The sequence below is a fragment of the Mustela nivalis genome (genome assembly GCF_964662115.1).
Source record: "Mustela nivalis genome assembly, chromosome: 1".
Lineage (NCBI taxonomy): Eukaryota > Metazoa > Chordata > Mammalia > Carnivora > Mustelidae > Mustela > Mustela nivalis.
Window position 1 is genome coordinate 140,823,813 of NC_139020.1, and position 14,144 is coordinate 140,837,956.

General features: G+C 39.8%; 1 protein-coding gene across 10 annotated transcripts in view; it reads right to left on the reverse strand.

The window, feature by feature from the left end:
- The window catches only part of NEK10 (NIMA related kinase 10), a 240,002-nt gene that overhangs the window by 208,541 nt on the left and 17,317 nt on the right, over nt 1-14,144 (reverse strand). For 6 of the 10 annotated variants that reach the window (XM_082687003.1, XM_082687002.1, XM_082687000.1 and 3 more), the window contains exons 2-5: nt 13,946-14,056; nt 13,618-13,678; nt 5,142-5,272; nt 3,177-3,275 (exon numbers count right to left, since the gene is read on the reverse strand). In XM_082687003.1, coding sequence (XP_082543129.1) covers nt 3,177-3,275; nt 5,142-5,272; nt 13,618-13,678; nt 13,946-14,019 — 365 coding nt within the window. In that variant the 5' untranslated portion in view covers nt 14,020-14,056. Of the gene's footprint in view, nt 1-3,176; nt 3,276-5,141; nt 5,273-5,526; nt 5,604-13,617; nt 13,679-13,945; nt 14,057-14,144 lie in introns of those variants that run through there. The other 4 variants (XM_082687004.1, XM_082687006.1, XM_082687005.1 and 1 more) reach the window with 3 other exon arrangements.

Sequence of the window (14,144 nt, forward strand, 5' to 3'; positions counted from 1 at the left end):
CAAGTTCATTTCACAAATAGATTGTTATATTTGTACTATGTTACAGGATCTGCACATTGTCTGGCAGTCAGCAAGGAATGGACTGACAAAGAGGAAGCTCAGAAGAACAGATACACAGAAGAGATATCTGAGTAGAGGTCAATTTTATAAGGAGTTAATTAGAGGATATGTCAATTTTGTGACAAGTTTTACTTCCCTATACACCTTGTAACAACCTAGTCTTGGATACCAAGCTCTCTTTGTACTTCTCTGGACAGGCAGATGAAATGGAAGGGGGGTGGATTTATTTTCTAACAGTAGACTCTCCTACACACAAATAACCTTATGGCAGAAAGGAAAGTTGGAAGAATACAAAATTTTCTTCCATATTCTGCCACACATCAAGATTCACGACCATGAGTAACCAGAAGTAACCTCAGCTCCAGACACGATATTTTCACTTGCCCTTTGAGATTGACCATGAGGTGTTTGCAGCTTACAGTGTTACCTTATCTGACCCTGGATTAACAAGTCCTGTCTCATTTCAGATGCCACCTGGCGATTTCATTTCTGAGAACGAGGGAGTAATCACAGGTCAATCTTAGGAAATGCACCCAGAAAGGAGGTATCCAGAAGTGTGGTTTAGGGGAAGATTACAGTTGGGGAGAATGAAATAGATCAAGAATGAAAACAGCATCACTCAGCCATACTGACTGATGACCTGAAAGGGCTCACATTCTACACATGAGACAAAATTCCCAATCAGCTGTATCTTCAGGGTAAGACTGAATGGCATAGCATCCTGAATATGCCCAATCTTGTCTACAGCCTGAACCAGACCAAAGACCAAAGTCCGCAGTCCTTCAACCTCCCCAGTATTTAGTTGTCATAATATAAATAGTTTATATCCACCATATTTTCCCTTGTATTGGGATACTGTTTTGCTGACCAGTGTAGATGCTGAGTCCCTAGAAGAAAGGTGATCATGTGTCCTATTCATCTTTGTATTTTCACCCTCTTTTCCTTTCCCATTGTTTATTCCCTCCCTTCTCTATGCACAGTAGATATTCAAAAATTAAATTACTGAACTGAATCCAAGCTTTCCAGCCAATACTAAATCTGATATTTGCAAAGAAAAGGATAGGAAGCTATACCAGAAAAGGCCCCGAGATATAGTTCTTCTGTAACTCTAAATATAGGTGGAAAAGGAAGAGAAAAGGTAATTCTGGCTATCTTAGCAAGGTCATACAGGGTGAGAAACAATAGAAGACCTTTACACTTAAGCCATCTTTGACCTAAGCCTGCTTTTAGAATAGAACTGAACATAACAATCTGTCAGCAGTCAGAGGATGACGTAAAAGGATGCCCTTGATGTTCAACATTCCTAAATTCCTTCTCCTACTATGAAAGCAAAGAGATCTATAATCATCTCTCCCTAGTTTGAAGATTTCCAGGGACTACTCATGTTTCAAGCCAGTAATTCCATCCAGTCTAAGAAGCCTCATTAATCACTAAGAATTTGAAAAGGTTCTGACAAGAGATCTCTTAATTTCAGAATTGTTAAGATCTTTTCAACTGTTGGATGGCAACCCTTGCCCAATTAGTTTCCCTAACAATTTCTGCCTCTAGTGTCCTCAGGCTGAGGACACAGTGACATCTCTCACATCTTTAATATAGGAAATGCTCTGCCTTCCTCAAAGCACTGACCTGATAAACGGTCTATTGGACATCCCCTGAAGAGCTGATGGTAGTCTTCTTCAAAACAAATTAAAGAACATCATTGCCTAATACCATTTTGGGCATAATTATTCTGCTACTAACCATTGTCCTACTCTGTTCAAGCTCAAGAAGAAAACAGTCAGGGACAACTTCATGTCCTTTGTAGCAGTGTTCATTAATCTTTCAACAATCTTTGAGTATATTGTCAAGAACTAAGCAGGGACCCAATTCCATAACCATGACAAAGATTTTAGGCTTTTCGTATTCTGAGTCAGTCTAATAATCCTCTGCCTAAATCAAGTACAAAGGCATAACAGATGCAGGCCCAATCCTTCATTGCTTTAAACTAAATCAATGTATTTGGCAGCCACTGTCCAATACATACATACATAATACTAAATAACCCCCTTCAAAAGGTCAAGTCACAAGACTACCACTCAGGCATATTTAGTGCTGATTCATCATAGAGGATCCACCGAGATACTGCTCTACTTAAAGTCAGCTGTTGCACTGAACCGAGTCACATGGTCAGGCATTAAATTATTTAAATTTCTCCTATCTTCCAGAATAGGAGTAATTTTTTCCCATCTCACTGGGGAAGAATTCAGATATCTCAATCAAGTTCCAAAGCAACGGGGAAGATTCAAGGTTCTTTATAGGCATGTTTTCAGCTGATGCTTGAGGAGAGAGCCTGGGCTCAAGGGAAGAGTAGAAGGCCAGGTCCCACCATGACATAATGCTAGGGGCCACCTTCATATCAGGCAGCATTAACCAGCTCTCACTTCAAGAAGCCCAAACGGATAGAAAATTCAGTCCTGACTGCAATCCAGCACTAGTCAATGGTTCACTGAAAGACCTGTTTGTGAGACAGAGTCTAGAGGTCTTGCAAGTCCTCATCTAAAGTCCCAACACTGCTCTTGTGTTAAGACAAAGAAGAGCAATGGAGAGAACATTTGACTTGGTCCTGAGAGGAAACATTGTCATTGGGCCATGACTGGAGGTTACACTTTCATCCTTTTCCCAGAGTCAAGGCAGGGGCAGCCCATTTAATCAGTCCTTGTATGAACCACAAAAGTGTACCAAGAGGATACTGGCCATGGGGATACCCAATGTCTGTTTCATAAGAACCCTGGCAATAAACTCCTTCTAAGTATCCAAATTCAAAGTAAGAATAATAAGAAAAACAGTATAATGTGGGTCATACCATTTTACCTTAATGCCATAAGATCTGGCTAAATGCAACACTTAACCAGAGTAATTTTAATGAACTCAACCTGCAATGCCTATTCATTTGCCCATTTTATCATTTATTTATGATTTATCATTTATTTATGCCTATTTATGATATTTCCTCTTTTTTATGTTTTAAGTATGATGCGCTCAATATCACAAACTGCTTCAAAACATATACTAGAAATAAGATGTATAAGATATGCCATTCTTGGGTAAATTGTTGGTCTTTTCTGGGAGAATCTTACCTGCAGATGAGTCTATTTTTCACCAAGGCTGTAAAGATCTCCTGAAATAGTTTATGCTGGGGATGTTTGCTGAAGTTTCTCTCATTCTTATAGTTTATACTGATAAGGAACAAACAGAAAAGCATTTTGTAATAGAAATCTTTTAGCCCACCTCAAAGTTCCCAGTGCAAAGTTCCCAAGCACAGACCATCTGTATTCATGTAGATATTGAAAAATTCTTGGGGTTTAACATATTGCTAAAGGCACATATCAACTGTTAAAAAAGGAACTAGAGGGGTGTCTGGGTGGCTCAGTGGGTCAAGCCTCTGCCTTCCACTCAGGTCATGATCTCAGGGTGCGGGGATCAAGCTCTGCATCGGGCTCTCAGCTTAGCGGGGAGCCTGCTTCCTTCTCTCTCTCTGCCTCCCTCTCTGCCTACTTGTGATCTCTGTCTGTCAAAGAAATAATTAAAGAAAAAAGGAACCAGAAAGTCAATAATAATTACAATGAAGATTATAACTGAGCATATATACTTAATTTCATCATTTAACTAAATTATAAATACTCATAAATACTTCATAGCTAAACTTGTTTGGAGGGGGGTAAAAGTGGATACAAAGAGAAAGGATGATGAGGACATATTATCTAGACATTGTGCATGAGGCAGTAAGCAATTCTTCCCTGCATTTTTGCACCCACAACCCCATTGGCTGCTATAGCTATTAACACCAGTGCTTACCATACATATCTCCTTGTGGGATTTATCAAACACAGCCTAAACCCTTTCAACCGTGAAAGTTCCTATTGTTGTGGTTGCTGATTAGTTGCTGTGTATGTGTATGTGTATGTGTATGTTCTGTGTGTGTGTACATGTGTGCATACCACCAAGTCTGGAGGTATCCTATCTTCAGCTTCTTTCTTCTGATATAGCCAATTAAAGAGGTTACAAATACTGCCAAACAGTCCACTTTAAAACTGGGAGAGGATAGAAATAATGCACAAAATGGTGACATCGTTATAAAATATACGATTATACTATTTTTATGGATATTAAAATAGATCTGGTTTAAGATCCAGACCAAATAGGCTGGAATTACATGAGTGTATCACCTCAAAGGCAAGTTCTATGGTCTTACCATTTGAACTCTTCTGCCTTTGCAGTCTTTCAGATGTCATTGGACAGTGTGTCCCTACCTTAGCCAGGTGAGGGCTGTAATGCATTCTTAGTACCCGGATACAAGTAGACTGACTGTGTAAGAATTTTTGAAGAATTTAGTGTTCCTCACTAAATCGAAACTGTATAACATCATGTGATTTTGTGGAATATTAAATTCATTGTCATAAAATGACAGGGAGACAAAGTCTAGACCAAATAAATAAATGATCATTCTAGAATATCCATCTTGATATTTCATGCCATTCATTATTTACATGGCACTTATTGCCAAATGAAGTCAGCACACTGTAAAACTGAGAGAACCAGCTCCTGGAAGGGGAGTGGCCCACAGAACATGCAACTTCTAGGAGATCTAAATGGTGACAGGAGAGAGGAACCATGTTAAAGGTGAGGTGCTATCCCTTGAACTGAAAACCTCGGCTGCTTTGACAATCCCAGTCCTTTGCCACCACATCTGTTCATAGCAATGGCTTCTTTTATGCCTCCTCACTGTTGGCAGCGTATGGACAGGCCAAAGGCTGAAGACAAAGTCTGGAATTAGCCAGGCCAGGTCCACAACCTGGAACTTCTTTCTCGTGAAACAAGTGCCAAAGGTATGGCAGCAAGGTGTCCTGAAACACCCAGGTCGGCTCCGGCTGCAGTCATTAAGCTGTATTTACACACTATTCTGGAAATGATTTAAGCATAATGAAAATTATTAAGAATCCTTATGATAAATTTTGAGACAGCTTAAAAGTTTAGCTCCTGTAACAAAGTTTTGAACTAATTAGAATAGATTGCTGAAAACAAGGGAGATACTGCATTCTTACCTAAAATTTTCAAGTTCAACAGCTTCCGTGGACTCGTGCCACTGACCTCGGGCTCTGTGTCCACCCACCTTGATGGCGTGCTCGGTCTTCGTCATGCTATTTTGGGCACTATCGAAGTTAATGGCTGGAAGCTATGGAAACAGAAGCACAGAACCCATGAGGGTAACAATAAAGAAAGTAACAAAATGTGGGAAAGGGGTAGATGGAGGCCGAATAAAGGGAATGAGTTTTTTTCCCAAACAAATAATTACCATGGTAGCCAAGCCAATGTAGTTTCCCAAGATTTAAACATCTTTGACTTAAAACATTTATTCTTGCTACCTGAGGCTGCTTTATTTCTCTTCATAGCTTGTAACACTGCCTGTCATACCTTTCAGTTACCTACGTATTTTTAGTCTGCCTTGATTATAGTGGTAGCTCAACATGATGAGAACTTTGAACACAGTCAGGCCCGGGCCTTAGGAGTTTTCGAAGCTTCTTGGGTGATTCAACTGTGCCACCAGAATAGAGTTTCCAGATCCAGCTAGAACTCTCTGGTAGAGCGTGAAACCCTAAACTGAGAATAAGTCATCATTCATTCGTCAACACTTGCTAGCCATACACAGTGCTTGCCAGGTGTCGGGGACATAAAGGTAAAGAGGAGTCGATCTCTTTTAATGAGTCCGAACATCCTGACTAGTCAATCATATTTATAAAAGTCATGAATTCACCAAAAGAAAAGTAAAATTTTGTTTCAAAAAAAAGAAAAAATTTGCTTAAATTAACTATAGCAACTATATGTCCCCGTTTACAATATGAACTTTAATTATTTATATAATAAATTCTAAGTTATCAATACTAAAATAGTTTCACTTCCCAATACGTACCAATAATTAGGATAATCGTGAGGATTGTTTTTTGTACCGTGATAAAGCTGAGCATAGTGCAAATACCTTATTCTTTCCAAAGTACAAATGAAGGATATTCTATAGCTAGTGAAATTATTACAGAGGAGGTAAGTAGAGCATAATATAAAAAATAAAAGATCTACTTTTTATTCTATGTATTATAATTATCAAATAAAGCAACTATATGTTGTACTTATCACCCAAATATTTGACACAATTCCGCAAAAAGATATTATCTCCCTATCCAAAAAGAGTATGTCTGACTTTCCATTAGGCAGTCAGCTTATAGAAAGATGCATTATAATAAGGACATTGTTGGGCACCTGGGTGGCTCACTTGGTTAAGCGACTGACTGCCTTCTGCTCAGGTCATGATCCCAGAGTCCTGGGACTGAGTCTCACATCTGGCTCCCAGCTCCGTGGAAAGTCTGGTTTTCCCTCTGGCCTTTTCCCCTCTCTTCCCCTCTCTCATTCTCTCTGTCTCTCAAAAAATAAATAAAAACTCTAAACAAAATAAAATTAAAAAATACATTGTTCAATGGCTAGCAAAAAAAAAAAAAAATCTTTCTTCATCATGTGCCAGCACAGTTGCATTTTCAAAACATTAATAATAAATCTTTCATCCTGTTAAACTACCTTTCTGTCTCAGTATAGCAGGCCAAACAGGCCACAAACACCACAAAATAACAGGCCACGGGCACCCAAAAGAGTAAGGCTTATTGGCTAAGAGAACAAACCCTTGGCCAGATGCCCTGGGTTTAAAACTACCAGTAGGTAGCTGCATGATCTTGGAAATGTTACTAATCTCCCTGTGTATTAGTTTCCACATCATTGAAATGGAAATAATAATAATAATATATTATATATATCACACACATATATATAATAAAAATAATAATAACATAATACTTATGTGCTGAGTTATTATGAAAACTAAGTGAGTTAGTATTTATAAAGCATTCGTTACGTGCGTGGCATAGTTTCCAAGTGCTTTATAAATACTCTAATAATCCTCATGATTATTCTCATCATGCAGATAAACTTGCTAACCAAATAAAATGTGTCCTTACAAATTAGATGACCCCTGGGTGTGATATCCTAAATGCTACTGGCCATGAAGTCACAGCAATGAGCAAATGTTCCGGGGTTACACAGGAAACATCACTACTTAGCAAACAGGAAGTGGATTTTCCAGGTCCAAGCTTTTTCAAACCACCTGCCATTCCCACAACTCCCAGAATACTGATCACAAGAGGGAAGGTAGCCAGCAGAGAGAAAAATAATCCAGTCCACTCAGGGAAGACGGGTGGGAAGATGCCGTAGCTTGCAGCCGTCCTCTTTGCCAGCAGAATAGGCAGCCGGGAATGTTGATTCCCAATGCCGGCAGAATAGGCATTGGGAATCAACTCATGGAGACTCAGTTGATAAGACGGACTTGGCAGCTATAGTTGCAAAGACCATGAACTTATTAGAAGGAAATTTGAAGCAACCAGCCCTCTTCAGATGAAAACAATGTGAGTTCAGAGTCCAATCCACAGCCTTCTCCCTTGCCTCCCCAATTGGTCTCCACATTCATCACCATCTACTGCAGGAGGTCCAGTGAAATCTGTATGATACCATTCATCAACCTGGTATAATCACAATCAGGGTATCCACGTGAGCTCCCTCTTACATATTTCTTAATGTTAAGCCTTTAGCTCTTTTAAAGCATACTACATTTGACAGATTATTTTGGGCAGCCCAAGATCTGAAACTTCGGACATAATAAATATAACACAAATTGACATAGATCATTTTAAAGTGTGTCCTGTCCTTTCCCACAAGTGATGGACTTCCAAGCACTTGGATTTGAAGCCTATTCAAAAGGCACAGGACTCAATCATTCGTCCTCATGACCACCATCAGCATGGACAATACTTACACGGAGTTCACTGCACACGAGGCACTGTTCTAAGTGCTTTGCAAGTATTAAATATAATTAATGCTCCTAACAACCCTATGAGATGAATACCATTTTATAGATGATAAAAACTAAGGCAGAGAGGGGCTAAGTGATTTGCCTAAGGCTCACAGGGCTAGCAAGGGACAGAGCTTGTATTCAAATCCAAGCAACCTGCCTCCCTCTCCAACATGCTCAGACCTCCACCATCTGTGTATGTATCTCTAGTGATGAGAAACACTGTCCTGAGTCAGTCCTTGCTTTTCACGTTCCACCTTGCCCAGTAAGAAAAATCTCTCGCTGTGTTCTGTTCCTGTCTTCCAGTCCAGTGTCATCTCTTTGCACAATATTTGAAAAGACTAAATTGTTTCTTTACATGTGTAGAGGGATTTATGGGGGAATCCCCAGACTCTATGCTGTGAGGACAAAAAACCCTGTGGAGAGGCCTCTCACCCACAAATAGCGCCTACTTGCCAGCCCCGGTAACCCCATCGGCAACCCCATCGGAACCTGAACCAAAACTATCCAGGTACACTGCCCTCAATTCATGACCCACAAAATGGGTGAGAGAGTAAATGATCATTGTTGTTTTAAACCACTAAGTTTTAGAATGATTCTCTATCCAGTATTTGATAATAAATATACCATAGACTAAAATAAGAATCCACAAGTTCATATAACATAAATACATACATGAGTAAGCCAAACAGGTCAGTCAAATATAAAACTGTGCCCCAAGTTCTGGCATCGAATCGGTCATTTGTCCCAGAAACCACCTTACTGTTTGACCACTCCATGCCTGGGCATGTGTTGCAGACTGATCACATTTCAGGACTCAGCTCTAACAGCCTCCTGGTGAGGACCTGCCCCTTCCTGGCAGAGCGGTTCACTCCCTCCCTGGCAGCATTTCTCCACTAACCTCTCTCATAGCACTTACCACACCTGGTACAACTCCAAGTTTACAGATCAGCCTCTTCCCTTTGAATATGGCCACCCTGAGGGCAGCATCCTATCTGTCTGTCTTTGTGTCCTTAGCACCTCTCAGAACCTGGCACACAGTATATACTCAAAGGTGAAACTGTTGAATGAATGCTTACTCTCTCCCCTGTCTCTTTGCTAAACAGATTTATTGTTCGTCACTTTCCAGATGCATCCATCCGTTCCGTTCCACACTTCTGTTCCAGACATATCATTTGTCAGCAGTGTGATGAGGCACTGGGCATACAGGAAGCAGGACAGCCATGGCCTCTGCTTTCAAGGTGTTCAGAGTCCCATGGGGTTAGGGAGGGGAAAACCAGCATGAGAACAGGCTGCAGGATGAGTGAACAAGGATTTGTTGTGGTAGAAGGAAGTACAGGGTGGGCCACGGACCAGGATGCCAAAAGTATTTCAGAGTATTCCAGACAGACTTTTATGGGTGGGAAGACAGAGGACAGCTATGTGTGTTCTAGAAAATGAGAGGTACCTGAGCAGCCTGAATAGTAAGAGTGGAAAGAGACTACAGATTGAAGCAAAGGACTTTCCTAAAAATGTGTTTGTGTCATTTCTCATTGCAAATGTCAACACTCCCTATGGCTTACAGAATCGAACAAAAATGTGTAGATGGGCCTTCAGACACTGCACAATGTCATCTAGCTCTAGGTATGACTACTTCCAATAGAAACATTTAGGCACCATTTTTCTTAAATGCTTGTGATTTTTTCCTTTCATCAGATATCTGATTATTTTACTCCCTTCACTGATATTGCCTTTCCACCAATTCCACTGATGGAAAACTGGCCTATTTTTCAAGGACCATCTTCTTCCTGTGATTTGAGCTAAAAGTGGAGTCCTTATACCTGTCAAAATCCATACGTCCACTGCCATACCATTCCTTCAGGACTGTCTTGCCTTATCATATGCTAAAGTGCCTTTCCTAGACCTCCATCCTTCAGAACACAGGAACTGTGCCTTATGCCTTTTCTTTCCTAAGTATTTATCAAAACCTCTTTTATTTTAAGGTAATTGGTCTATAATGAATTCATTTGTTCTTTCTTCTACCCTTGGTCTATAATGAATTCATTTGTTCTTTCTTCTACCCTTTTTACTTATTGCAAACCAATTTCTCAGCTTCCTGTGGCTTTGGATATAGGGGAAAAAATCCAAATTCCAACTCTTGGTAGATTACTTCAAGATTTGTGGAAACCTCTGGTGAAATCTCCAACCCTGCCCCCTCAGTGTTCTGTCCCACTGTTGAAACTGTCCCACAGAATGGCAAGCTCTAATGTGATTAAACAACGCACACAGAGATAGAGCAGTCAAGACAAAGAATGAAAGTAGAACACGGAACACAGGAAACAATAGAGAAGTGGCTTGGCTCATTAGAGATTCAGATAAAGGACATTCAGTTCTTTGCAGTTCTCTGCCTAAACCATAAAGTAAATTTCCTCTGCCACCAATTAATTGGCCATTTGGGTCCATTTGCAAATAACAGGCCAGATCTTGTTAGATCAGAAATTCAGGTGAGTGAGCCTTACTCCCAAATTTCCCTTTTCAAATTGACTGCTAAATAACCTCAGAGCCAAGTGTGACCCACTTGCATATTTCAATGACTATCTCTGTGTGTCTCACTCTACTTTGTCCCCAAACCTTACCCTTGTTCTTCTTTCTTTTTTGGCCCTGGTTTTAATTTATGATAAACTGTCATACTTTGTGTATCTTTGTAAAAACCTCCTTACATTCTTTCTGGATGTAAAAGGAGAATAGGATGTTCAGAATAACATTTTTACTAAAGGAGAATAGGATGTTCAGAATAACATTTATTATTCCAAAATTAAAAATGAATTAAGGTTTAACAAATAGAATTAGGAATGAATTTTGTGAGCCTTAGGATCTTCATATCATTGAGGACATTTTCATTTTTTCTTAGAACCACCTATTTTCTGAATAATTCAAGCATTACAAATATGCATTTTTATACATAAGACTTTACAAAAAGCTTTGCCATGCGAACTTGTCAGACAACAAACTGCAAATTCTAAAATTGGTTAAAGAAGGAAGAATAATTAAATTCACTTTCGTTAACTCCACCAGGTGTTAACAAGAAAGTGGTGTTGAAAGGAGACACAATAGATCTAGCAGCATGAGCTTCAAAGTTGGAAAATTTGAGGCAAAAACCACCATTAGAAGGGCACCTGGGTGGCTCAGTCAGTTGAGCTTCTGACTCTTGATTTCAGCTGAGGTCGTGATCTCAGGTCATGGGATGGAGCCCCACATCAGATTCGGCTTGGGATCTCTCCCTCTCCCTCTGCCCCCACCCCACTCACACATGCTCTCTCTCTCTCTCTCTCAAGTAAATAAATAAATCTTTAAAACAATAACAACACCATTGGTGTTTCTGTTACTCTGGTCATGAAGTTAGACATGCTCATGACAGAACCCACTCCTTTTACTTTTTTTTTTAAGATTTATTTATTTATTTATTTATTTGAGAGAGAGAGAGAGAGAGAGCGTGCGCACGAGCGCACAAGCAGGGGGAGTGGGAGAAGGAGAAGCAGGCTCCTCGCTGAGCAGAGAGTCCGATGCGGGGCTCAATCCCAGAACTCTGGGATCATGACCTGAGCTGAAGGCAGAGGCTTAACCCACTGAGCCACCCAGACGCTCCAGAACTCAATTCTTAAACCGTAATTCCAATGTGACAAAAAGTGACCAAGAACTAACTAAACTGAGGATACAGTAAAGCAGAGGCAAAGTCAAAGTTGCTGGCATTGAGAAATATGTAATCTCTTCTAGAAATAAGACATGTAGATAAATGTTTCCAAAACAAGAAAGAACATAGTGCTACAACCGTGAAAGAAAGTGCTTTGGGAACAGCAGGATTGTTTCCAGAATGCAAAATAAAGAAAAGGCCTTTTTTCCGGAAGTGGTGTCACTCGATTTGGGTCTTAGAAATAGATGAGATTTTATAGGGAAGAAATTTGGGAGAAGGGAATAGTAAAAGCAAAAAGTAGAAGTCTTTGACATCATGGTTACATCTTAGGAAGTACAGTGAAAAAGAATGGGAACTACAACCAAAACCATATGTGAGTTACCTTGCTTACCTTCTAAGAAAGAATGGATGTGATTTGGAGGTAATTGTTCATGAAGGCTTGTGAGCAGCAAGCCAGGGAGTTTTTTTTAGCAGCGTAGAGATAGACAAAGAACAAGGTGATTGCTGACACAGCTGGATGGAAAGAAATTGTTCCTGAGGGCCATAGTATGAATAACAGAGAAGGATTGACCATGAAAAGATATTTTATGCCCCTGTTTACTCTGAATCAAGGATTATCCAACTATTTTTTTAACTGGAATTTAATTTCCCAAATCATTTAAAAGGGATCTTAGGGGCTAGAGGCATATACTGCAAAGAGGCAGTGTTTGGGTTCAGATCTGTATTCCAACCATTAGCTATGATCTTGAGAAAGTCTCTTAATTCCCTGTGCCTCATTTTCCTAATCTATAAAAGTGGGAGATGTGATTACTAAACAGTGTGATACACCAGACACATAGTAAATGTTCCCAAAATAAAACTACATTATTTGGCCTTTATGTGCCATCAAATCATTAGTAAACCATCCTTGACTATAAATAAATAGACAAAAATGTACTTCTCAGTTAGTTTGATGGATATAACCAAATCTATAAGGATTCCCACAATTTGAGCTCTTAAACAAATTTACTTAAACACGGGGCACCTGGGTGGCTCAGTGGGTTAAAGCCTCTGCCTTCGGCTCAGGTCATGATCCCAGGGTCCTGGGATCGAGCCCCGCATCGGGCTCTCTGCTCAGCGGGGACCCTGCTTCCCCTTTCTGCCTGTGCCTCTGCTGCTTGTGATCTCTGTCTGTCAAATAAATAAATAAAATCTTTAAAAAAAATTTACTTAAACAAGTATAGCATAGTAGACTTTGGTGCCAGGTCACTGCAGTTCAAGAAGCATCCCTATAATTACCAGTTAACGGTGCTGACTGTATACTGTTAACATTAGAATTAGCATTTGCTGTGCTGTTCCCCAAATCTTCATGGATGGCCTCAAATCTCGGGATCCTCCCAAGTCTTACAGAAGTAAAACCAAAAAGAAAAGTGTAAAGATAATTTCAAGCAGAGGTGCAATTCTTTTATCCATGTAATAAAAATATAAAAATGCTATCATAAAAATAGCCAAATTCATCCATTTCTGGTCTTTTCATGAGATAAAATGTGCAGCAAGCATCAAGAGCAGTACTGTAGGAACAGGGCAGCATGAAGAGGAATGGAGGGGAGAAGAAAGGAAACTCAGTAATCAGTGTTTGGGAAAAAAATCAAATTCCCTAAAGTTCCAAAGAGTCAAACACTGGGCATTCAATAGAATCGTACACTGTTTCTAGACTGAAGGGCTTTGGTAATTAGGACACATGGCAATAAGCAGAAAATAGAGCAGGGCCCAGCCATGAGAAGAGAATAAAAAGGCTATAGACCCTGAGTCTTGGCAGAACCTAAACCAGGTATGAGAGAAACAGTCACACGAAGAGAAACAAGACATACTTAAGAACTAAGAAACACAGGTATATTATTGTTCATAAAAATGTTAAATCAATTCCTTTAGAAACATGTGAGTTCTCTTTTATTAATGCATGCACAATCTTTGAAAACATTACCTGTTGTTTGCTTGACTGGACGTTCAAAAGGCAACGAAGTCTTTTAAGATCTGAATAGTCCCTAGAAGAAAGAACACAATGTCAACCGACTGAAGATTCCCGGAGAACTAGTCAACCCCCTGATGGCATTGCCCCTTCGAGGCCTGTTTCATAGATGGAAACCTACACACACTAAGCATTTCCTTTAGAACTCTAGAAATAATCAAACATTCCAGTAAATACCATAACCCAGAGTAACCATTGTCAAGGGTCTACTCTATTTCTCAAAAAGCCATTAAATCTTGTTGCTGGCCACTGTCTGAGATACTAATTATCAGGAAGGGGTTACCTGGTGCTGATTCCTTGCTGTTTTTTATCAGTTGATTTTTCTGTGGTCTTCACCTTTTTATCTTGATCAGGCATTGTAAAACATCAATGCCCCAGAATTAACATTGCATGCCTTCCAAAATAAACCAGAGGGAAAAACTTTAGTTGGGTTGTGTGTTCCAAAATATTCTCAGGACAAAAGTCATTTTATAGTACTTATT